Below are 26186 nucleotides of genomic sequence, written 5' to 3'. Positions count from 1 at the left end.
CACCGTCCTCCCTGCAACGGCCTTATGATCACTGCGTCCCTGTTCTGCACATACAGAGTCGAAACACGTTCGGGTCTGTTTGTCATCCGTAGGTCCACGATGTTATCTCCACGAGTCGGTTCTCTGTTCATTTTGCTCGAGGTGATTTTCGGACAGTGCACTCAGTATAATGTCACTCGATGCTCTCTGTCCCCCTACCACCCGTCCTGAACATCATCTGAGTGTCCCAGTCTATATCGGGTAAATTGAAATCTCCACCTAAGACCCTAACATGCTGAGGAAAATGTATGTGAAATGTGTTTCCAAAATCCGTCTCTCCGTTGTTCTGCCACTAATGCTGCTGCGTCGGGAGGTCGGTCAAAGGAGCCAATTATTATTAAACCTAGCTCGGTTGTTGGGTGTAACCTCCACCCACAATATTTCACAGGAACCATCCACCTCTACTTCACTACAGGATCAAAACTACTACTCAAACAGCGACGAACACACCACCACCGGTTGCATGCAATCGAGCCTTTCTAAAACACCGTCTGTACCTTTGTGACAATTTCGGCAGAATTTATCCCTGGCGTCAGCCAGCTTTCTGTACCTTATCACGATTGCAGAGCTTCGGTGCTTTCTCTGTCAGCGCTTGCGGTTCCGGTACTGTACCAACGCAGCTTCGACAGTTGACAATTAACAAACGATACCGATTGCTGCTTGGTCCCCGCACCCGTTGAGGCTGCTGTTGCCCCCTTTCTGTACTTGCCCAAGGCCATCTAACCTAACAAAACCGCCCAGCCCACGCCACACAACCCCTGCTACCCGTGTAGCCGCTTGTTGCGTGTAGTGCTCTCCACCTAAGACTATAACATGCCTTCGACATTCGCAGTGTACAACACCTTAGGTTAGGGTTGGCGTCGCTTGGGTTAGGTTAGGTTACGTTAGGTGGACGTGGGTTAGGTTAAGGGTTAAAGTTAGGTTAGGCGTCAAAGTTAGGTTAAGCGTTCGGACGTGAGGCGTCAGGTGGCCGCACCTACCTTACGGCCGGACATCTTAGGTTAGGCTAAGGGCGCCGAGGTCACGTTACGTTCACCTTCGGGCGCCACACGTAGCTGTCACAGGTAGGTAGTAGTTCGGTCGGTCGGTCGTCGGCAAGCCGCAAAAAACTACAGACGACGTCGACAACAAGACCGAGCAGGAGGCAGATATATACCGAGCGCCAAAGAGACCGACCACACACACACACACACACACACACACACAAAACAACAAACACCACCCACCGGCCAAAGGGGCACCAAAAAAACCCACAAAGCCGAGCACCACACGTCGCGACCAGAGGCAACCCGCAACCGCAACGGCGCTTTCCGCACCGGGCCGGATGCACGTACGACAACACCGCTACCCGTACACAAGGCCTCCCATTGCACACAGCCGCTCTGTGTTCAACATCATCAATGGCGCGCCCGCGGCTCGTCGCGGTCGCAGCCATGACGCCGCCGCCACTTTTGCACCAACACATTCACGCACCGCAAAACAGCTCGCCGACCCACCGACACAGCACAGCCGACAAACAAAAACAACCGCGGCGGCGGCAACAAAACAAAACAAACACCTCGCACCAAGCGTCCGACAGAAAACAAACGGACAGGCACACAGGCCTCTGCTAACGACCACGACACAGCGGCACGCTGCCCCTTTCCCGCCACTCTCGATTCACAGCGCACGCGACCCCGTCGTCGACGACGACACGCGACGGGCTCGCTTCCCGCAACCTACACCTTTCCGCCACTACGCACGGCTCCACCCGACGCCCGTCGCAACGGCACTACTGCACGCACTATCACCCCCGCCGCCGCCGCCGCCGCCGCCGCCGCCTCCTCCTCTCTCCCCCTTCCCGTACACAACAACACAGCCAAAAACACACTCACGACCCAAACATAACAACATGGCACGTGCATCGGCGCACACCCCCAACCAGTCACCGTCGACACAACCACACGCAAGGCACGGAAAAACCGGCGTCCTTCCACGTTGCCATCAAAGCAGCACAAACAACCACACAGGAGGAACCACCAACAACTGCCGGCCGGCCGGCAACCACCAAACGCACATTCCCGCTCGCCACCACACACCTCTCGGCAGCCGTTTCGCAAAAAAGACATGACATGACATGACGCGACATCATCGCATCACGGGCGACGCACGCACACCGACCCACTTTCCCGCCCGTCTCTCTCTCTCTTTTTCTTCCGACGCCTTCGGCCGAGCACACACGTACGTGGCACAACGCCCAACACAGTCACACACAGTCGACAGGCGCACGCCCAGGCACGCAACGACGCAGCGCAGCAAAGGCGCCCGCGACACATACCTCCTCTCCCGTCTCGCCGCCGACCGCCAGCCAGCCACTCGCAATGTGCACTGGCCAACCGGACACACGTCCACCGCGCCGCCTCCGACCACCCGCCAGGGGGCGCTCACGTCCGCGACAACAGCGCGGCCCGCCGCCGGGCGGGCCCAGCCCGGCCCAGGCGGCGCGCGCTGCTCTGCACTCGGCGCGCCGCGCCACACATCCTGCTGCAGACCGGGCTCGTCTCTCTGTACGCGTCTGCGTCTGCCCGCATCTCATCTTCCTGCGCATCAACACAAACGAGGCCACGTGAGCAAACCCCCGTCACAACGCCACATCACGCACTGCCTTGTCGACCGCCTAAATAAATGCACTCACCCACCAGCCATCCGCTTCGTCCTCTTCTTGCTTACTCGTTGTTCGTCGTTGTTGCTGCTGCACCAGCACCAGCACCAGCACCGGCGGCGGCGGCGGCGGCGGCGGCGGCGGCGGCGGCGGCGGCGGCGGCGGCAGCGGCAGCGGCAGCGCACACAGCCCCCAGCCGGCCGCATCCGAGGGGGCCCCGCCGCCAGCGTCGCCTCCTTGGGCACAGGTGCGGTGCTGTGGCCGCCCATCCAACCGCATTTGCTGGCCGTCCCAGCCGCCAGGCAGGCGTTCCCACTGCCGCGCACCGCCTCTGCTGCAGAAGACGAACAAACGAAACGTACAAACATACACGCACCCGAAGCGTGGCCACACACGGACGGGACCGACAGGCTCCAAGGCGACCAAACGATGGAAAAACAAACACAAAAACAAAAGACACGCGAGCGAGCGAGCAAGCACGCAGTCGCCTCGCCTCTGTCCTCCCGCCCCCGCCCTTCTCCCCACCACATGCCCACAAACACCACCGCCTGCCCGCATCTCCACATTCGCCCCCTCCATTTGTTCCCTTGCGTTCGTTCCTTCCTTCCTTCCATGTGTCTGCGTGCGCGGCGCCTCTCCAACATCCGCCGTCCGTCCGTCCCGTTTTCGCCGTACCACACGCCACCGTCGGCGCCGCCTCGCCTCCTCCCAGTCCACCACCGCCGCCGCCCCTGTCCGCCCCGCACACCACCATACACCGCTGCTTGTCCCGGCCGTTGCCACCAAAGGCGCCAGCCGCAAACCGCGCCAAACGCCGCAGCGCGCGTGCGTCCTTCCTTCTTGCTTGCTTCTCCGTGCCGACGCTGCCTCTATTCCCGCACCCATTCGGCCGACAAGCACTGGCGTCGACGACACAGCCGTTGGGCTCCGGCACTGCGCGTACCGGAGTTACACGCGCACCCCCCCTCGCGAACGCACGACTCATTCTCTTTGTTGTTTCTCCTCTTTCTTACGTCTTCGTTTCTTGTTTGTTTGTTTGTTTGTTTTTTTTTTTTTCCTCCCACCGCCGCATGTGACACAATGGCCTCCCTCCCCCTTTCGTTCGTTGTCGCCGCTTTGTTTCTCTTTCTCATTGGTGCACGTCCGACGCGCTCCATTTCCACCACACCACGGCCATCGGCCTCCTCAACGGGCAGGCGCAGTGTGCCATTCTCCGGCGCACAAGCACACCGCGCGGCTCGCTCTCCTCGCCCCCACGCCACGCCACGCCACGCAGCACAAATGATGCTGTCTCGCAACACGACACACGGTGCGCACACCCCCGACCACGCGGCTCTTAAAAGGCATGGCACCGGCGACATGCGCCGCCCCGGCCCGCATCCGTCGTCTCACGTTCACTGCCGGCCGCGTCTGAGGCTACAACCGCACCACAACAACGGTCCCCTCCCGGCAACACATTTGTTGCACAAACACAACCGCCGAGCGCAGCGCGAGCCACCCACACGCGCCCTCCCCGTCTTTAAAAGCCTCCGCGTCTCCTTTCTCCTTTCGCGCCCCTCCCATCTCCCGAATATGCCAGCAGCGGTGCCACTACCGCGAAACGGACACGCCTTCCGGGCCACATGCAAGGGCACGCCCACCACCAACTACTGCCATATTCGCGGACGCAGTTAGGCAACACGCAACGCACTCTCCACCTACTTTCTCTCTCTCGTCCATTCTCTTTAAAACACACGAACCAACCAACCACGGCTAACACACTTTTTCGCGACACCTTTGACTGCGTTATCTTGACCGTGACGGCAGCTATCGACCTTCCAATTCCCCACTAAACACACACACACCCCTACATACACACCCTTCGCTACACCGGACAACAACAGCGTACACAACAGGAGGGCACACGAAACGGCAGGCAAGGGCAACGCATTCTCATAGATTCCTCCTCCGAGCCATGTCGGCGAACGTTTCATCCGGGAAGGCAATGCAATTCAGCCGTCACCACGGCCGACACCTGCAGCCGCGCCGTAAACGCCTTTCAGTGCGGCTGCAATGCACGGGAACGTTCCGTTGCTATAGACAGCGCCTCTCCGTTTTTCCCTGCTTCGTTTTCCGGTGATTGCTTCTCCATTTTGTTTGTTTTATTACTTTCCGTTCCCCTCCTCCACCATTGTTTCCGTCCCCAACAGTTTTGCTCATTCCACACGTTCTGCCCAGACACGACACTCGACCGATCAAAGGTCAGCCTTTCGTCACCGTTCGCGGCGCCGACGGTGCCACAGTGCGACTGGTGTGAACACCGACACGTTGCCATGACGCCGGTGTACCGCGCCGATATTGACAGTTACTCAGAGCCGCCGGATCGGATCACATCACCGACACACCTGCCATTTCACACCGGGGGACACAGACCAACGAAACGCGTGTACGCCCATAACAACAAACAACGACCGTCGTCGTCTAGCCTCACGCTTACTGTACTCAACCGAACACACGTGCACCGTGAATGACGTGCGTGCGCACAACAGTCCAATCAATCATCAGTCAAACTGCAGAAACGGCTATCATCAAATCAAGGGCCAAATAGGTACACCACCGTGCGTGTCGCCTACCCCACCCGCCCGTACATTTCTTGGCGACTTCGTAATGGATGATAGTACGACACGTCCATTTAAAACGTCACCAACACACACACACCAACGCGCCGTACAGCAAAGGGAATAGTCGACGGCAACACAACATTTCACCCTCGCCATCATGTATGATGTGACAACAGACGGCCGTAACGGTGACATCCAACAATCAATCAATCGCGAGGACTTTCAATTGCAGTCACGTGACTAACCGGGCAGACGGAGACAAAGACATGAATCAGCGCCACAGACAGCACCAACACCTCCTATCGATCTATCTGTGTGTCGACAAACAACCACGCCAAGACTCGTGCACGCATTCCACGTCACACCGGCGGCAACCAAACCCTCGCGGCCGTACCCCAGTAACCACAACCACAACCACATTCGAGACCACACCACCACGGCACAGCAGCACCACCAGCTGCCTCGCAACCAACCAAACCGGGTAGCTATGCCGCCCCTCTCACTCACTCACTCACTCACACACACACAAACAATTCCGCTCTTCCCGCAAAGGCAATTTGGTGGCCCTGAAAAGGGCCGTTTTGCCGCTCTCGCAACGGAGGGAGCTTCCTTCCTTCCTTCCTTCCTTCCTTCCTTCCTTCCAAGAGCCGAAGTAACAACCTCCTCCTTACTTGGAGCTCGTGTACTTGGTCACCGCCTTCGTGCCCTCGCTCACGGCGTGCTTGGCCAGCTCGCCAGGCAGCAAGAGCCGCACAGCCGTCTGGATCTCGCGGGACGTGATGGTCGAGCGCTTGTTGTAGTGCGCCAGGCGAGACGCCTCGGCCGCAATGCGCTCGAAAATGTCGTTCACGAAGCTGTTCATGATGCTCATCGCCTTCGACGAGATGCCCGTGTCGGGGTGCACCTGCTTCAGCACCTTGTAGATGTAGATGGCATAGCTCTCCTTCCTCTTGCGCTTCTTCTTCTTGTCGCCCTTCGAAATGTTCTTCTGCGCCTTGCCGGCCTTCTTGGCGGCCTTCCCGCTAGTCTTGGGCGGCATCTCGAACGTACAACAACAGGCAGCAAGCGCTCCGCTCTAGTCAGCGTCTCCCCACACAGTGGCACCCGCCGCTACCGCAACACCGCACCTTTACCAGCTCGCCCTGTTGCGGCCGCCGACCAATGGGGCGCGCGCGCAACCGGCCGCCGCACCCGAGCCCATAAAGGGACCCCCACCCCGCCGCCGCCGGCACACGCACGCACTCCGCTGCTCGACTCGCTGCGGCTCGCACCGTTACGGTTACGTGTTTAGCGCTTACGCCACTAGCCAAACGCCATGTCCGGACGCGGAAAGGGAGGCAAAGTCAAGGGCAAGTCAAAGTCCCGCTCAAGCAGGGCTGGGCTCCAGTTCCCGGTCGGCAGAATCCACCGCCTCCTGCGCAAGGGAAACTACGCCGAGCGCGTCGGCGCCGGGGCGCCCGTCTACCTCGCCGCCGTCATGGAGTACCTCGCGGCTGAGGTGCTCGAGCTGGCCGGAAACGCGGCCCGCGACAACAAGAAGACGCGCATCATCCCGCGCCACCTGCAGCTCGCCATCCGCAACGACGAGGAGCTCAACAAGCTCTTGTCGGGCGTCACCATCGCACAGGGTGGTGTCCTGCCCAACATCCAGGCCGTCCTGCTGCCAAAGAAGACCGAGAAGAAGGCCTAAACAGGGACCGCGGCGCTGCGCTTGCGTGCTCCCTGCACGCAAACGCAAACGCGCCTTTGCCTTGCCGGCTCGCCTCACAACAATCGGCCCTTTTCAGGGCCACCACACAAACCTACGTCCAAAGCAAAGTTTCCGTCGTCCTCGCCGCACTTTACAACAACGTCCACAGCGCCGGCGCACGTCCGCCATCTTGTCCACAGCCCGTGTGGCCGAACACACACACATTTTTTCTGCACCCCTCCACGCACGCACAGTCGCGTTCCAAACAACGACAACGACATCAATACACCAATAATGTGATGTGATCATTGTTAATATGTTCATAATTAAAAGAGCGCGTAACGGCCCGACGACGGACGACACGCGGGCCGCCGCGCGCGCTCTCCAAACACACAGGCACAGGACAAACCAAACCAAACCAAACAGCTGATCCGATCGATGATCCGGCCCGCGCCACAAACAAACCACGCACACACCGGACTCAGCCGCGCCCTCCCGCATCCATCATCACACACGTCACGTCGAAACTCCAAACGGAACGCACGCACGCAAAGCAACAGAGGCGCACAACAACAACAACAACAACAACAAACACACACACACAGAGGCAGGCAGGCAACACAGACCCTTTCGCACTTTTCAATTTCCGAACAGTGTGGTGGCCCTGAAAAGGGCCGTTTTTCGTCTCTCCCACCAAGCACGGGCAACGGCACGGCCGCGGGAAGGCCACAGCACAGCACACCGGCTGCCTGCCTAACCGCCGAAACCGTACAGGGTGCGCCCCTGCCTCTTCAGGGCGTACACCACGTCCATGGCCGTCACAGTCTTGCGCTTGGCGTGCTCAGTGTACGTCACCGCGTCGCGGATCACGTTCTCCAGGAACACCTTCAGCACTCCGCGGGTCTCCTCGTAGATCAGACCAGAGATGCGCTTCACGCCGCCCCTGCGAGCCAGGCGGCGGATGGCGGGCTTCGTGATGCCCTGGATGTTGTCGCGCAACACCTTGCGGTGCCGCTTGGCGCCACCCTTGCCCAGCCCCTTTCCTCCCTTGCCGCGGCCTGTCATTCTTCCTCCTCCTCAAGCAACAAAAAAAGCACAAGCGGCAGCTCCTCACCCGGCGCTAGCGAGTCGGCTACGGTGCGCCGTGAGCTTTTTTTTTTTTTTTTTTTTTTTTTTTTTTTTTTTTTTTGCACTTTTCATTCCCTTCTCGGATGGAGAAGGGCGGGCTGTTATAGAGCGTGCATTTAGCTCTTTTCAGCCAAGGGGTATACTTAATTCTGTTGTGGCACTCTTTATTTTTCTCGCAGGGGTGCAAAGAAGGGGGGGGGGCGTTCTCCCAATTGGGAATTTATTTGCAGGACTTTGTTGGGGACAGTTCCGGTATTTACCTTAGCGGCCAAGGAAAACCTGCAAAACCCGGCCAGAACTGCTGGTTGTGACTTGTCTTATCTTTATTTGCCGTGTTGCCAGCGTTGGCGCTGGCGTTCACGGCGGGCAAGGGCGGCTTCGCGTCTTCTGTCACGCTCCGCCTCTTCCTCCTCTTGCCTTCTTCCGTGCTCCTCTTCTCTGGCTTCCGCCTTTCTTCTCATGAGCTCCTTGCTTTGCAGGAAGCTCATCTGGTACTCGTCTCGCGGGCTGTCGTCGTCCAGGAGTTCGTCGTTCACAAGTTCCGCCCTGAAGTTGACGAACTCCTTGGTCTGCACGCTTGAGTCCTGACGTGCAACCGCTTCTCCCTTGCCTTCTAACGAGGCCTGTGCAGCTCGACTTATTGTCATCTTCTTAGGCCAGGCCGTTTGTGTGGCCTGGTCGCGACTGGGCTGTGCTGCTGTTGTTGCCAGCCTGTCGTCTTGGTGCTGCGCCTCCTTCTTGTTGGTGTTGTGGCTAAGGGATTCACGTAGAGTGAGGCAGGCGGCCTCCATCTCCGCGTGGAGAACCATGCGGAATCGTGATTCCGCCTCCCGGAGGGCCGACTCGACGTCGGGACCAGCTGTCGCCGCCGTCTTCCCACTCGCTGCGTCGCGCTGCCGTCCCCCTCCTCCGCCCTTGCCACAGGCGGTGGGTGAGGTCGGCCGCACGTGAGCGGTGGCCGTCCTCGAATCTCCTCCGGGTGCCGCCGTTGTTCGCGCGGCGTTGCCTCCTCCTCTCGCTGCTGCCCCTCCGATGCTCGCCGCGGTTGCAGGACGCTGTCGCCTCCTCCTCCTGCGGCGTCGCCTCTTGGTCTGGGGCGCCGTCTCTATTGCAGTGGCGGGATTTCGGCCGTTGAAGGCCTGACATCCGCGCCAGTTGGCGACGTGCTCACCGCCGCAGCGGGCGCACGTCGGTTTGTCGTCCTTGGTGCTGTTACAGGTGCGGGTGTCATGATGACGTCCGCACCTGACGCACCTGGCGGCGTTACGGCAGTGCTTTGCCACATGCCCTTCCTCCTGGCACTTGAAGCACTGTGGCTTCGTGTCCAGGTGGGGTGGGAGAGTTTCCGGCTGCACGTTGAAGCCCAATAGCTTCCGGATGTCCAGAATGTCCGCTCCGTTGTCCGCCGCTGGTGTGGCGACAATAAACAGGGGCGGTTTCTTCTTATTGGTTTTGTTGTGCAACCTGACGGTTGCCTCAACAAAACCTTGGCGGCGCAGTCCTTCCTTCACGGCTCGCTCCGTGAGGATCCAAGGCAGTCCCCTTAGGAGCGCCTTGGTGACTTCTTTGCGACGAGTCATTTGACCCATCGCACCTCTTCTTTCCGGGGCGTCCACCGTGTGGGCGGCTACAAGGGCCTTCAGGGCCCTGTAGTGAGCGCGCGCCGCCCCCCTATATAGACTCTGGCCCGCCCTCCCCCCACCACGCGCACCGAGGGCATATAAGCGCAGCACGGGCCCGCGCGGGCCCGTTGTCAAGGCAGCACCGGACGCTTCGCTACCGCACGCACCGCTAACCGCTATGGCCCGCACAAAGCAAACGGCCCGCAAGTCCACCGGCGGAAAGGCGCCGCGCAAACAGCTCGCCACCAAGGCGGCGAGGAAGAGCGCGCCCGCCACCGGCGGCGTCAAGAAGCCCCACCGCTACAGGCCGGGCACCGTCGCCCTGCGAGAAATCAGGCGCTACCAGAAGAGCACAGAGCTGCTCATCCGCAAGCTGCCGTTCCAGCGCCTAGTGCGCGAGATCGCCCAGGACTTCAAGACCGACCTGCGCTTCCAGAGCTCCGCAGTCATGGCCCTGCAGGAGGCCAGCGAGGCCTACCTCGTCGGCCTCTTCGAAGACACCAACCTGTGCGCAATCCACGCCAAGCGCGTCACCATCATGCCCAAGGACATCCAGCTCGCGCGCCGCATCCGCGGCGAGCGCGCCTAAACCGCTTAGCCGCGGCACGGCACCGCACGCGCGCAACACAAAAAAAACGGCCCTTTTCAGGGCCACTAACATCTCTCCGTCGCGAGCAAAACTTTTGTCGGTCTTGCCGCCCAGCCTCTCTCTCTAGCCCCGTTAAAACAACCACCACAATTCCCCACCCTCCCTCCCGTACACAGCCGCTCTCGCCAACAATCACAATCGACGTCATCCCACCCCACCCCTTCAAATACACACAAACAAACAGCCGGACGACGTCACCACGGGTGGCTGGCCGCCGCCGTCTCCGAGGCGCCACCGCGCCTTCCCAATTCCCGCCGGCCACTTCCACGTCTCAACGTCCCCGTCCCCCTTTCACACAGAGAGGACACACACATAACAAACAAGACGCGCCATCCGCAAAGCAAGCAAACAAACAGAGTCTCCAGAAACATGAGAAACCAACCGTCGGCCGCCGCACAAAATACAAAACACAAAACAAAACGGCCACAACCGCTCCGCTACCGCGCGCCGCCGCCTACCGCCACCGGCCCCACAATCCAACCACCACGGCACGCACACAGTACCCACAAGGGTCATACAGAAACGCCACACAAACACCAACCAACCCCACACACACACACACACACACACACCCCGGCGCATGCACGCACGGCCACCCAAACAAGACAACACAACGCGCCAAGCACGACAATCAACGCCTTCCCGACGTCCTCTGATGGCCCTGAGAAGGGCCGTTTTGGGCCGCGCGCAGCCGTGCCATCGCGCGCCACTAGACGACGCGGGGGAGGGGGGTGGGGGACGACGGGGTCAAGCGCCAGCCCTTCCCTTCCTTCCCCTTTCCTTTCTTTACTTTAACTTCACTTCTTCTTCTTGGGCGAAGCCTTCGCCTTAGACGGCGTCGTCGCCTTCTTCGGGCGCGGCGCCTTCGGCTTCTTCGTCGGAACCTTCGCGGCCTTCTTCGCCTTCGACGGCGACTTGGCCTTGGCCGGCTTGGCCGCAGCCGCCTTCTTCGCACCCGCGGGAGCCGCCGACGCCGCAGACGCCTTCTTGGCGGCGCCCGCCTTCCGACCGGTCGCCGCCTTCACGCCACCAGCCTTCTTTGCGCCGGCCGCACGGGCGCCCTTCTTCTCCTTGCTGGCCGGAGCGGCGCGCTTCTTCTTCGCACCGCCGGCACGGGCCTTGCCGCCCTCGGCCGCCCCGCCGCCGGCGCCGGCAAGCTTGAAAGAGCCGGACGCGCCCTTCCCCTTCGTCTGCACCAGCTCGCCAGCCACGACGGCCGACTTGAGGTACTTCTTGATAAAGGGCGCCAGCTTCTCCGCGTCCAGCTTGTAGTGCGCGGCAATGTACTTCTTGATCGCCTGCAGCGACGAGCCGCCGCGCTCCTTCAGACTCTTGATGGCGGCCGTCACCATCTCAGAGGTGCGCGGGTGCGCAGGCTTGGCGCGCGGCTTCTTCGCAGACGCCGCAGACTTGGCCTTCTTCGTCGTGCCGGTGGCGGCGGGTGCCGCAGCAGTCTCGTTCGTAGCCGCCTGATCTGCCATTATTTCGACGACGCGCGTACACACACGAGAGCGAGAGCGAGAGCGGCAGGCGGCAAGCACGGCGGCAGAGAATAGCCGCCGCGCCGCCAGGCCCAGCCAGTGTCGCGGGCGGGCGCGGACGGCCGAGAGAGCGGCCGCCACTCTGCGCGCCGCCGCGCCGCGCCTCCCGCGCTTGCTACCGCCCAACGTCCGACAGCCTGTGCGGACCAGCCCCAAACCTGCGCCGCAACCACCCGCGCCGTTCAAACCACCGAGGATGGGGCTACACACGGCCACACCACAGTCGCCAACCAGTCGCCACGGCAGCGCCGCAAACCACGGCCAAACTGCAGCTACCGCGCGCTACAGCCTGGCTCGGCCCGCCGAGAATCGCCGCCCCCGCCCACATGCCGCCCCCACAGCCCCAGCCGACGACCCGCCACAATGGCCAAACCTTCGGCAAAAGTGCCACACCGTCGCCGCGCCAGCCCGGCCAGCGCGGCCGCCGCCACAGCCACACAAGCGGAGGCGTGCGGCGATGCCGGCCGTGCAAACGCACCTCCGCCGCCCCATCGCCCTCCCACCGTTTCCCGATCGGCCCGCAGCCGTCGGGCCACCTCGCCCGCCAACATTCGCGCCCCTTTCTCACAAAATTGCCCGCCGCAAACAAAACGGGCGCCGCCTGCGCAACATCGGCACCGGCCAACCGAGCGCCGCCGCCCCTCGCCGCTTACGCGAGGGGGGCTGACCGCCGTCCGCAACTACAGACACACCGAATCTGCCTCCAAGCACACACGACAGCCGACCTCCTACATTTATACGCCGCAAGCCACCCAACGGTGTGTGGCGGAGGGCACTTTTTACGTTACGTGCCACTGTCGTCATTGCCTCCCTTTGCCGTTCCAGTCGCGTATGGTTCGCGGGAACAACGACTGTCTGAAAGCCTCCGTGCGCGCTCGAATCTCTCTACTTTTACTACATTCGGGATCTCCTCGGGAGGTATATACGTACGGGGAAGCAATATATTCGATACCTCATCCGGAAACGCACCCTCTCGAAAACCTGGCGAGCAAGCTACACCGCGATGCAGAGAGCGCCTCCCTTGCAGAGTCTGCCACTTAACTATCACGGTTACCACATAACCCTGTGACGAAACGTTGGACCTTTCTCTATCTCCTCCGTCAACCCGACCTGCTACGCATCCCACACTGGTGGGCAACACTCACGTATGGGTCGGTCGAACGCGTGTTTTTGTAAGCCACCTCCTTTGTTGATGGACTACATTTTTGCTAAGCATTCTCCCAGTGCATCTCAACCTGGTACCCGCCTTACCAACAATTACTTTTATCTGATCATCATTCCACTTCCAAATCATTCCGCACGCATACTCCCAGATACATATTTTACAGACGTCACAGCTACCAGTGTTTGTCCCGCTATCATATAATCAATCATACAATAAACGATCCTTCTTTCTGTATATTCGCAATACATCACATTTGTCTATGTTAAGGGGACAGTTGCCACTCCCTGCACCGGGTGCCTATCCGCTGCCGATCGTCCTGCAACCTCTCTGTATACTACATACAGCACATCATCCGCGAAACGACGCATGGAACGTCCGGCACTATCTACTAGCTCATTTATATGATATGAATTGTGAAAAGCAATGGTCCCATAACACTCCCCCGTGGCACGCCAGGGGTTACTTTAACGTCTGTAGACGTCTGTCTCTCCATTGATAACAACATGCTGTGTTCCGTCTGCTAACATCTCGTCAATCCAGCCACACAGTTGGTCTGATATTCTGTAGACTCTTACGTCGTTTATCAGGCGACGGTGCGGAGCTGTATCGAACGCCTTCCGGACGTCAACGACAATGGCATCCACCTGGGAGCCTGTATCTCATATTTTCTGGGTCTCATGCGCAAATAAAGCGAGCTGGGGGTCTCACACACGATCGCTGTTTCCGGAATCCAACATGGATTCCTACATAGTAGACTCTGGAGTTTCCACAAACGACATGATACTCGAGCAAACAACATGTTCTACAACACATCGACGTCAGAGATATGGGTCTATGGTTTTTGCGCATCTGCTCGACGACTGGGACTACCTGTGCTCTTTTCCAATCATTTGGAACCCTCCCTTCCTCTCCAGAGACTTGCGGTACACGGCTGTTAGAAGGGGGGCAGGTTGTTTCGCGTACCCTGTGTAGGAATCGCGAATTGGTAATCCCGTCGGGTCCGGCGGACTTTCCCATTCCTCCTTGGACACTTATTTCGATGTCAGCCGGTTTCTCGTTCGTGCGAGCATTTAGAGACGGAACTGCAGTGCGGTCCGTCCTCTGTGAAACAGCTTTGGAAACAGGTGTTTAGGTATTTCACAGCTTTACGCGTGTCATCCTCTGTTTCAATGCCATCACCATGCCGGAGTGTCTGGATATGCTGTTTCGAGCCACTTACTGATTCAACGCAAGACCGGAACGTCCTAGCATTTTCTGTCAACGTCGGTACATAGGGTTTGTTCTACTTTCGAATTCACTGAACGCTTCACGCATAGCCCTCCTTACGCTCACACTTTGGACATCGTTTAGCTTCTGTTTGTCTCGGAGGTTTTGGCTGCGTTTAAACTTTGGGTGAAGCTCTCTTTGCTTTCGCAACAGTTTCCTAACGTTGTTGTTGTAGTATACCACGGTGGGTTTTTTTTCCCATCCCTCACAGTTCGACACTCGGCACGTACCTGTCTAAAAACGCATTTTTACCATTGCCTTGCACTTTCTCCATGAACACTCAACATTGTCAGTGTCGGAACAGGCATTTGCCTTTTCATCTGTCGGGTCGTCTGCAAATCTGCCTTCTATTACTCTTGCTAGCCAAAACAGATAGATACACCGTCCTCCCTGCAACGGCCTTATGATCACTGCGTCCCTGTTCTGCACATACAGAGTCGAAACACGTTCGGGTCTGTTTGTCATCCGTAGGTCCACGATGTTATCTCCACGAGTCGGTTCTCTGTTCATTTTGCTCGAGGTGATTTTCGGACAGTGCACTCAGTATAATGTCACTCGATGCTCTCTGTCCCCCTACCACCCGTCCTGAACATCATCTGAGTGTCCCAGTCTATATCGGGTAAATTGAAATCTCCACCTAAGACCCTAACATGCTGAGGAAAATGTATGTGAAATGTGTTTCCAAAATCCGTCTCTCCGTTGTTCTGCCACTAATGCTGCTGCGTCGGGAGGTCGGTCAAAGGAGCCAATTATTATTAAACCTAGCTCGGTTGTTGGGTGTAACCTCCACCCACAATATTTCACAGGAACCATCCACCTCTACTTCACTACAGGATCAAAACTACTACTCAAACAGCGACGAACACACCACCACCGGTTGCATGCAATCGAGCCTTTCTAAAACACCGTCTGTACCTTTGTGACAATTTCGGCAGAATTTATCCCTGGCGTCAGCCAGCTTTCTGTACCTTATCACGATTGCAGAGCTTCGGTGCTTTCTCTGTCAGCGCTTGCGGTTCCGGTACTGTACCAACGCAGCTTCGACAGTTGACAATTAACAAACGATACCGATTGCTGCTTGGTCCCCGCACCCGTTGAGGCTGCTGTTGCCCCCTTTCTGTACTTGCCCAAGGCCATCTAACCTAACAAAACCGCCCAGCCCACGCCACACAACCCCTGCTACCCGTGTAGCCGCTTGTTGCGTGTAGTGCTCTCCACCTAAGACTATAACATGCCTTCGACATTCGCAGTGTACAACACCTTAGGTTAGGGTTGGCGTCGCTTGGGTTAGGTTAGGTTACGTTAGGTGGACGTGGGTTAGGTTAAGGGTTAAAGTTAGGTTAGGCGTCAAAGTTAGGTTAAGCGTTCGGACGTGAGGCGTCAGGTGGCCGCACCTACCTTACGGCCGGACATCTTAGGTTAGGCTAAGGGCGCCGAGGTCACGTTACGTTCACCTTCGGGCGCCACACGTAGCTGTCACAGGTAGGTAGTAGTTCGGTCGGTCGGTCGTCGGCAAGCCGCAAAAAACTACAGACGACGTCGACAACAAGACCGAGCAGGAGGCAGATATATACCGAGCGCCAAAGAGACCGACCACACACACACACACACACACACACACAAAACAACAAACACCACCCACCGGCCAAAGGGGCACCAAAAAAACCCACAAAGCCGAGCACCACACGTCGCGACCAGAGGCAACCCGCAACCGCAACGGCGCTTTCCGCACCGGGCCGGATGCACGTACGACAACACCGCTACCCGTACACAAGGCCTCCCATTGCACACAGCCGCTCTGTGTTCAACATCATCAATGGCGCGCCCGCGGCTCGTCGCGGTCGCAGCCATGACGCCGCCGCCACTTTTGCACCAACACATTCACGCACCGCAAAACAGCTCGCCGACCCACCGACACAGCACAGCCGACAAACAAAAACAACCGCGGCGGCGGCAACAAAACAAAACAAACACCTCGCACCAAGCGTCCGACAGAAAACAAACGGACAGGCACACAGGCCTCTGCTAACGACCACGACACAGCGGCACGCTGCCCCTTTCCCGCCACTCTCGATTCACAGCGCACGCGACCCCGTCGTCGACGACGACACGCGACGGGCTCGCTTCCCGCAACCTACACCTTTCCGCCACTACGCACGGCTCCACCCGACGCCCGTCGCAACGGCACTACTGCACGCACTATCACCCCCGCCGCCGCCGCCGCCGCCGCCGCCTCCTCCTCTCTCCCCCTTCCCGTACACAACAACACAGCCAAAAACACACTCACGACCCAAACATAACAACATGGCACGTGCATCGGCGCACACCCCCAACCAGTCACCGTCGACACAACCACACGCAAGGCACGGAAAAACCGGCGTCCTTCCACGTTGCCATCAAAGCAGCACAAACAACCACACAGGAGGAACCACCAACAACTGCCGGCCGGCCGGCAACCACCAAACGCACATTCCCGCTCGCCACCACACACCTCTCGGCAGCCGTTTCGCAAAGACATGACATGACATGACGCGACATCATCGCATCACGGGCGACGCACGCACACCGACCCACTTTCCCGCCCGTCTCTCTCTCTCTTTTTCTTCCGACGCCTTCGGCCGAGCACACACGTACGTGGCACAACGCCCAACACAGTCACACACAGTCGACAGGCGCACGCCCAGGCACGCAACGACGCAGCGCAGCAAAGGCGCCCGCGACACATACCTCCTCTCCCGTCTCGCCGCCGACCGCCAGCCAGCCACTCGCAATGTGCACTGGCCAACCGGACACACGTCCACCGCGCCGCCTCCGACCACCCGCCAGGGGGCGCTCACGTCCGCGACAACAGCGCGGCCCGCCGCCGGGCGGGCCCAGCCCGGCCCAGGCGGCGCGCGCTGCTCTGCACTCGGCGCGCCGCGCCACACATCCTGCTGCAGACCGGGCTCGTCTCTCTGTACGCGTCTGCGTCTGCCCGCATCTCATCTTCCTGCGCATCAACACAAACGAGGCCACGTGAGCAAACCCCCGTCACAACGCCACATCACGCACTGCCTTGTCGACCGCCTAAATAAATGCACTCACCCACCAGCCATCCGCTTCGTCCTCTTCTTGCTTACTCGTTGTTCGTCGTTGTTGCTGCTGCACCAGCACCAGCACCAGCACCGGCGGCGGCGGCGGCGGCGGCGGCGGCGGCGGCGGCAGCGGCAGCGGCAGCGCACACAGCCCCCAGCCGGCCGCATCCGAGGGGGCCCCGCCGCCAGCGTCGCCTCCTTGGGCACAGGTGCGGTGCTGTGGCCGCCCATCCAACCGCATTTGCTGGCCGTCCCAGCCGCCAGGCAGGCGTTCCCACTGCCGCGCACCGCCTCTGCTGCAGAAGACGAACAAACGAAACGTACAAACATACACGCACCCGAAGCGTGGCCACACACGGACGGGACCGACAGGCTCCAAGGCGACCAAACGATGGAAAAACAAACACAAAAACAAAAGACACGCGAGCGAGCGAGCAAGCACGCAGTCGCCTCGCCTCTGTCCTCCCGCCCCCGCCCTTCTCCCCACCACATGCCCACAAACACCACCGCCTGCCCGCATCTCCACATTCGCCCCCTCCATTTGTTCCCTTGCGTTCGTTCCTTCCTTCCTTCCATGTGTCTGCGTGCGCGGCGCCTCTCCAACATCCGCCGTCCGTCCGTCCCGTTTTCGCCGTACCACACGCCACCGTCGGCGCCGCCTCGCCTCCTCCCAGTCCACCACCGCCGCCGCCCCTGTCCGCCCCGCACACCACCATACACCGCTGCTTGTCCCGGCCGTTGCCACCAAAGGCGCCAGCCGCAAACCGCGCCAAACGCCGCAGCGCGCGTGCGTCCTTCCTTCTTGCTTGCTTCTCCGTGCCGACGCTGCCTCTATTCCCGCACCCATTCGGCCGACAAGCACTGGCGTCGACGACACAGCCGTTGGGCTCCGGCACTGCGCGTACCGGAGTTACACGCGCACCCCCCCTCGCGAACGCACGACTCATTCTCTTTGTTGTTTCTCCTCTTTCTTACGTCTTCGTTTCTTGTTTGTTTGTTTGTTTGTTTTTTTTTTTTTCCTCCCACCGCCGCATGTGACACAATGGCCTCCCTCCCCCTTTCGTTCGTTGTCGCCGCTTTGTTTCTCTTTCTCATTGGTGCACGTCCGACGCGCTCCATTTCCACCACACCACGGCCATCGGCCTCCTCAACGGGCAGGCGCAGTGTGCCATTCTCCGGCGCACAAGCACACCGCGCGGCTCGCTCTCCTCGCCCCCACGCCACGCCACGCCACGCAGCACAAATGATGCTGTCTCGCAACACGACACACGGTGCGCACACCCCCGACCACGCGGCTCTTAAAAGGCATGGCACCGGCGACATGCGCCGCCCCGGCCCGCATCCGTCGTCTCACGTTCACTGCCGGCCGCGTCTGAGGCTACAACCGCACCACAACAACGGTCCCCTCCCGGCAACACATTTGTTGCACAAACACAACCGCCGAGCGCAGCGCGAGCCACCCACACGCGCCCTCCCCGTCTTTAAAAGCCTCCGCGTCTCCTTTCTCCTTTCGCGCCCCTCCCATCTCCCGAATATGCCAGCAGCGGTGCCACTACCGCGAAACGGACACGCCTTCCGGGCCACATGCAAGGGCACGCCCACCACCAACTACTGCCATATTCGCGGACGCAGTTAGGCAACACGCAACGCACTCTCCACCTACTTTCTCTCTCTCGTCCATTCTCTTTAAAACACACGAACCAACCAACCACGGCTAACACACTTTTTCGCGACACCTTTGACTGCGTTATCTTGACCGTGACGGCAGCTATCGACCTTCCAATTCCCCACTAAACACACACACACCCCTACATACACACCCTTCGCTACACCGGACAACAACAGCGTACACAACAGGAGGGCACACGAAACGGCAGGCAAGGGCAACGCATTCTCATAGATTCCTCCTCCGAGCCATGTCGGCGAACGTTTCATCCGGGAAGGCAATGCAATTCAGCCGTCACCACGGCCGACACCTGCAGCCGCGCCGTAAACGCCTTTCAGTGCGGCTGCAATGCACGGGAACGTTCCGTTGCTATAGACAGCGCCTCTCCGTTTTTCCCTGCTTCGTTTTCCGGTGATTGCTTCTCCATTTTGTTTGTTTTATTACTTTCCGTTCCCCTCCTCCACCATTGTTTCCGTCCCCAACAGTTTTGCTCATTCCACACGTTCTGCCCAGACACGACACTCGACCGATCAAAGGTCAGCCTTTCGTCACCGTTCGCGGCGCCGACGGTGCCACAGTGCGACTGGTGTGAACACCGACACGTTGCCATGACGCCGGTGTACCGCGCCGATATTGACAGTTACTCAGAGCCGCCGGATCGGATCACATCACCGACACACCTGCCATTTCACACCGGGGGACACAGACCAACGAAACGCGTGTACGCCCATAACAACAAACAACGACCGTCGTCGTCTAGCCTCACGCTTACTGTACTCAACCGAACACACGTGCACCGTGAATGACGTGCGTGCGCACAACAGTCCAATCAATCATCAGTCAAACTGCAGAAACGGCTATCATCAAATCAAGGGCCAAATAGGTACACCACCGTGCGTGTCGCCTACCCCACCCGCCCGTACATTTCTTGGCGACTTCGTAATGGATGATAGTACGACACGTCCATTTAAAACGTCACCAACACACACACACCAACGCGCCGTACAGCAAAGGGAATAGTCGACGGCAACACAACATTTCACCCTCGCCATCATGTATGATGTGACAACAGACGGCCGTAACGGTGACATCCAACAATCAATCAATCGCGAGGACTTTCAATTGCAGTCACGTGACTAACCGGGCAGACGGAGACAAAGACATGAATCAGCGCCACAGACAGCACCAACACCTCCTATCGATCTATCTGTGTGTCGACAAACAACCACGCCAAGACTCGTGCACGCATTCCACGTCACACCGGCGGCAACCAAACCCTCGCGGCCGTACCCCAGTAACCACAACCACAACCACATTCGAGACCACACCACCACGGCACAGCAGCACCACCAGCTGCCTCGCAACCAACCAAACTGGGTAGCTATGCCGCCCCTCTCACTCACTCACTCACTCACTCACTCACACACACACAAACAATTCCGCTCTTCCCGCAAAGGCAATTTGGTGGCCCTGAAAAGGGCCGTTTTGCCGCTCTCGCAACGGAGGGAGCTTCCTTCCTTCCTTCCTTCCTTCCTTCCTTCCTTCCTTCCAAGAGCCGAAGTAACAACCTCCTCCTTACTTGGAGCTCGTGTACTTGGTCACCGCCTTCGTGCCCTCGCTCACGGCGTGCTTGGCCAGCTCGCCAGGCAGCAAGAGCCGCACAGCCGTCTGGATCTCGCGGGACGTGATGGTCGAGCGCTTGTTGTAGTGCGCCAGGCGAGACGCCTCGGCCGCAATGCGCTCGAAAATGTCGTTCACGAAGCTGTTCATGATGCTCATCGCCTTCGACGAGATGCCCGTGTCGGGGTGCACCTGCTTCAGCACCTTGTAGATGTAGATGGCATAGCTCTCCTTCCTCTTGCGCTTCTTCTTCTTGTCGCCCTTCGAAATGTTCTTCTGCGCCTTGCCGGCCTTCTTGGCGGCCTTCCCGCTAGTCTTGGGCGGCATCTCGAACGTACAACAACAGGCAGCAAGCGCTCCGCTCTAGTCAGCGTCTCCCCACACAGTGGCACCCGCCGCTACCGCAACACCGCACCTTTACCAGCTCGCCCTGTTGCGGCCGCCGACCAATGGGGCGCGCGCGCAACCGGCCGCCGCACCCGAGCCCATAAAGGGACCCCCACCCCGCCGCCGCCGGCACACACACGGACACCTGGACTCGCTACGGCTCGCACCGTTACGTCGCTCGCGCACGCCTTTGTTCGCACGCCTTTGTTCGCTCCAACCGCAAGTATGGCAGGACGCAGAGGCAACAAGTTAGCAGCCGCGCTGGATCACCTCATCAGTGCCTTGGGGAGCTCCCGCGGTCGCAGGCGACCACAGAAGCCGAAGCACAAGCGGCGATCACTGCAAAGTGTGCAGTGCTACAGGTGCCAACAGTTGGGGCATGTGGCGGGTGTCTGCCGGAATGCAGTCGCGTGTTTAAAATGCGCGGCGGCACACGACACCCGCAGCTGCCCCAAACCACGTGGAGCGGCTAGCAGATGCGCGAACTGCGGCGGTCCACACGCCGCCAACTCGCGCAGCTGCAGCTACCGCCGGCAGCACGCCACAGCAAGCTCTGAGGTGCCTGCTGCCAAGTCGGCCGCACTGCCTCCCCGCTCCGGCGAGGGGCGCGCGTCGTGCCGCGTCGAAGCGGCAACCGACCAAGCGCTGGCCGACCTACATGCAGCCATCGCGGCCGAAAGGGCCGCAACGAGGGACGAGTTGGTGGCTGTCCACCGACAGCTTCAACAGCTGCGGGAGGAGCTGCGGCTTCTCAAGAAGGCGCCGCCTGTGCCAGCTCCCCCCGCCCCTGTGAAGCAGCCATCGCGGGTGGATGCCGCCACCCAGACGTCCACCCCGACGTCCACCGACTCGCCTCCTGCAGCAATGCAGGCGGCGTCTCGCATGGAAGTGGACGTCGGGACGCCTGCACCGTCTTCTAGCCTGGAGACGGACGCAGAAGAAGAACAAACTGATGACGACTTGCCGCCCGCTTCTTCGCACGATGAAGAAGAAGCGGCAACCGACGAAGGACTGCCCCTCCCGCTCCCTGACGAGCGTAGCGTGCAGCCCTTCCTGAAGAAGATCGTGGCGTCGCTGAAGGACGGGACGTACCCTCACGGGGACAACCCGTACCCCTTCACGCCGACGCACACGAAGCCACCTCTTCCGCACGTACCGTGCGACCTTCGCCACTCGCGTGGCATATTGCGCGGGGCGATAACACGGAAGGAGATCGTACTGCTGAACAGCCGACCCATCTTCACCCCTTCGGACTGGGACCACATCGTCGAAGCGACCGACAAGTGGGTGAGGGAGGAGTTTCGCTCCGGCAGGCGCCAGCCTGCCCCAGAAGACCAAGCAGCAGCCGACTACTTCGCTAGCCTACGCTCAGCGAGGTAGCCAGAGGCCCATTCAAACGAGAGGCCACCCTTACACCACCAGAGCAGACAACGGAGGAATAGCAGCACTGCTGCTTAGCCTCCCCCACCACCAGACAGAGGATGTCTGTGATTTAGCGAGTTCGAGTTCGCCGCCGGCACACGCACGCACTCCGCTGCTCGACTCGCTGCGGCTCGCACCGTTACGGTTACGTGTTTAGCGCTTACGCCACTAGCCAAACGCCATGTCCGGACGCGGAAAGGGAGGCAAAGTCAAGGGCAAGTCAAAGTCCCGCTCAAGCAGGGCTGGGCTCCAGTTCCCGGTCGGCAGAATCCACCGCCTCCTGCGCAAGGGAAACTACGCCGAGCGCGTCGGCGCCGGGGCGCCCGTCTACCTCGCCGCCGTCATGGAGTACCTCGCGGCTGAGGTGCTCGAGCTGGCCGGAAACGCGGCCCGCGACAACAAGAAGACGCGCATCATCCCGCGCCACCTGCAGCTCGCCATCCGCAACGACGAGGAGCTCAACAAGCTCTTGTCGGGCGTCACCATCGCACAGGGTGGTGTCCTGCCCAACATCCAGGCCGTCCTGCTGCCAAAGAAGACCGAGAAGAAGGCCTAAACAGGGACCGCGGCGCTGCGCTTGCGTGCTCCCTGCACGCAAACGCAAACGCGCCTTTGCCTTGCCGGCTCGCCTCACAACAATCGGCCCTTTTCAGGGCCACCACACAAACCTACGTCCAAAGCAAAGTTTCCGTCGTCCTCGCCGCACTTTACAACAACGTCCACAGCGCCGGCGCACGTCCGCCATCTTGTCCACAGCCCGTGTGGCCGAACACACACACATTTTTTCTGCACCCCTCCACGCACGCACAGTCGCGTTCCAAACAACGACAACGACATCAATACACCAATAATGTGATGTGATCATTGTTAATATGTTCATAATTAAAAGAGCGCGTAACGGCCCGACGACGGACGACACGCGGGCCGCCGCGCGCGCTCTCCAAACACACAGGCACAGGACAAACCAAACCAAACCAAACAGCTGATCCGATCGATGATCCGGCCCGCGCCACAAACAAACCACGCACACACCGGACTCAGCCGCGCCCTCCCGCATCCATCATCACACACGTCACGTCGAAACTCCAAACGGAACGCACGCACGCAAAGCAACAGAGGCGCACAACAACAACAACAACAACAACAAACACACACACACAGAGGCAGGCAGGCAACACAGACCCTTTCGCACTTTTCAATTTCCGAACAGTGTGGTGGCCCTGAAAAGGGCCGTTTTTCGTCTCTCCCACCAAGCACGGGCAACGGCACGGCCGCGGGAAGGCCACAGCACAGCACACCGGCTGCCTGCCTAACCGCCGAAACCGTACAGGGTGCGCCCCTGCCTCTTCAGGGCGTACACCACGTCCATGGCCGTCACAGTCTTGCGCTTGGCGTGCTCAGTGTACGTCACCGCGTCGCGGATCACGTTCTCCAGGAACACCTTCAGCACTCCGCGGGTCTCCTCGTAGATCAGACCAGAGATGCGCTTCACGCCGCCCCTGCGAGCCAGGCGGCGGATGGCGGGCTTCGTGATGCCCTGGATGTTGTCGCGCAACACCTTGCGGTGCCGCTTGGCGCCACCCTTGCCCAGCCCCTTTCCTCCCTTGCCGCGGCCTGTCATTCTTCCTCCTCCTCAAGCAACAAAAAAAGCACAAGCGGCAGCTCCTCACCCGGCGCTAGCGAGTCGGCTACGGTGCGCCGTGAGCGCGCGCCGCCCCCCTATATAGACTCTGGCCCGCCCTCCCCCCACCACGCGCACCGAGGGCATATAAGCGCAGCACGGGCCCGCGCGGGCCCGTTGTCAAGGCAGCACCGGACGCTTCGCTACCGCACGCACCGCTAACCGCTATGGCCCGCACAAAGCAAACGGCCCGCAAGTCCACCGGCGGAAAGGCGCCGCGCAAACAGCTCGCCACCAAGGCGGCGAGGAAGAGCGCGCCCGCCACCGGCGGCGTCAAGAAGCCCCACCGCTACAGGCCGGGCACCGTCGCCCTGCGAGAAATCAGGCGCTACCAGAAGAGCACAGAGCTGCTCATCCGCAAGCTGCCGTTCCAGCGCCTAGTGCGCGAGATCGCCCAGGACTTCAAGACCGACCTGCGCTTCCAGAGCTCCGCAGTCATGGCCCTGCAGGAGGCCAGCGAGGCCTACCTCGTCGGCCTCTTCGAAGACACCAACCTGTGCGCAATCCACGCCAAGCGCGTCACCATCATGCCCAAGGACATCCAGCTCGCGCGCCGCATCCGCGGCGAGCGCGCCTAAACCGCTTAGCCGCGGCACGGCACCGCACGCGCGCAACACAAAAAAAACGGCCCTTTTCAGGGCCACTAACATCTCTCCGTCGCGAGCAAAACTTTTGTCGGTCTTGCCGCCCAGCCTCTCTCTCTAGCCCCGTTAAAACAACCACCACAATTCCCCACCCTCCCTCCCGTACACAGCCGCTCTCGCCAACAATCACAATCGACGTCATCCCACCCCACCCCTTCAAATACACACAAACAAACAGCCGGACGACGTCACCACGGGTGGCTGGCCGCCGCCGTCTCCGAGGCGCCACCGCGCCTTCCCAATTCCCGCCGGCCACTTCCACGTCTCAACGTCCCCGTCCCCCTTTCACACAGAGAGGACACACACATAACAAACAAGACGCGCCATCCGCAAAGCAAGCAAACAAACAGAGTCTCCAGAAACATGAGAAACCAACCGTCGGCCGCCGCACAAAATACAAAACACAAAACAAAACGGCCACAACCGCTCCGCTACCGCGCGCCGCCGCCTACCGCCACCGGCCCCACAATCCAACCACCACGGCACGCACACAGTACCCACAAGGGTCATACAGAAACGCCACACAAACACCAACCAACCCCACACACACACACACACACACACACCCCGGCGCATGCACGCACGGCCACCCAAACAAGACAACACAACGCGCCAAGCACGACAATCAACGCCTTCCCGACGTCCTCTGATGGCCCTGAGAAGGGCCGTTTTGGGCCGCGCGCAGCCGTGCCATCGCGCGCCACTAGACGACGCGGGGGAGGGGGGTGGGGGACGACGGGGTCAAGCGCCAGCCCTTCCCTTCCTTCCCCTTTCCTTTCTTTACTTTAACTTCACTTCTTCTTCTTGGGCGAAGCCTTCGCCTTAGACGGCGTCGTCGCCTTCTTCGGGCGCGGCGCCTTCGGCTTCTTCGTCGGAACCTTCGCGGCCTTCTTCGCCTTCGACGGCGACTTGGCCTTGGCCGGCTTGGCCGCAGCCGCCTTCTTCGCACCCGCGGGAGCCGCCGACGCCGCAGACGCCTTCTTGGCGGCGCCCGCCTTCCGACCGGTCGCCGCCTTCACGCCACCAGCCTTCTTTGCGCCGGCCGCACGGGCGCCCTTCTTCTCCTTGCTGGCCGGAGCGGCGCGCTTCTTCTTCGCACCGCCGGCACGGGCCTTGCCGCCCTCGGCCGCCCCGCCGCCGGCGCCGGCAAGCTTGAAAGAGCCGGACGCGCCCTTCCCCTTCGTCTGCACCAGCTCGCCAGCCACGACGGCCGACTTGAGGTACTTCTTGATAAAGGGCGCCAGCTTCTCCGCGTCCAGCTTGTAGTGCGCGGCAATGTACTTCTTGATCGCCTGCAGCGACGAGCCGCCGCGCTCCTTCAGACTCTTGATGGCGGCCGTCACCATCTCAG

The 26186-nt window shown here is 60.2% G+C and overlaps 3 protein-coding genes across 3 annotated transcripts; 2 read left to right on the top strand and 1 right to left on the bottom strand.

The window, feature by feature from the left end:
* The first annotated feature begins 1363 nt into the window (after positions 1–1363).
* LOC126232541 (uncharacterized) lies at positions 1364–2149 on the top strand. The gene has a single exon (XM_049942784.1). The coding sequence runs from the start codon at positions 1364–1366 to the stop codon at positions 2147–2149; it is 786 nt and encodes a 261-aa protein (XP_049798741.1).
* A 6272-nt stretch (positions 2150–8421) lies between these two features.
* LOC126232540 (uncharacterized) lies at positions 8422–15754 on the bottom strand. Its single transcript, XM_049942783.1, has 2 exons — positions 15740–15754; positions 8422–9237 (listed from the first exon to the last, which is right to left on the bottom strand). The coding sequence occupies exons 1-2, from the start codon at positions 15752–15754 to the stop codon at positions 8422–8424; spliced, it is 831 nt and encodes a 276-aa protein (XP_049798740.1).
* A 327-nt stretch (positions 15755–16081) lies between these two features.
* LOC126232539 (uncharacterized) lies at positions 16082–16861 on the top strand. The gene has a single exon (XM_049942782.1). It carries the CDS (start codon positions 16082–16084, stop codon positions 16859–16861), a length of 780 nt encoding a protein of 259 aa, XP_049798739.1.
* The last annotated feature ends 9325 nt before the right edge of the window (positions 16862–26186 follow it).

The sequence above is a fragment of the Schistocerca nitens genome, unplaced genomic scaffold, assembly GCF_023898315.1.
Source record: "Schistocerca nitens isolate TAMUIC-IGC-003100 unplaced genomic scaffold, iqSchNite1.1 HiC_scaffold_519, whole genome shotgun sequence".
NCBI classification, from domain to species: domain Eukaryota; kingdom Metazoa; phylum Arthropoda; class Insecta; order Orthoptera; family Acrididae; genus Schistocerca; species Schistocerca nitens.
Note: the sequence above shows the minus strand (reverse complement) of the source record. Positions and strands in the feature narration are given on the sequence as shown.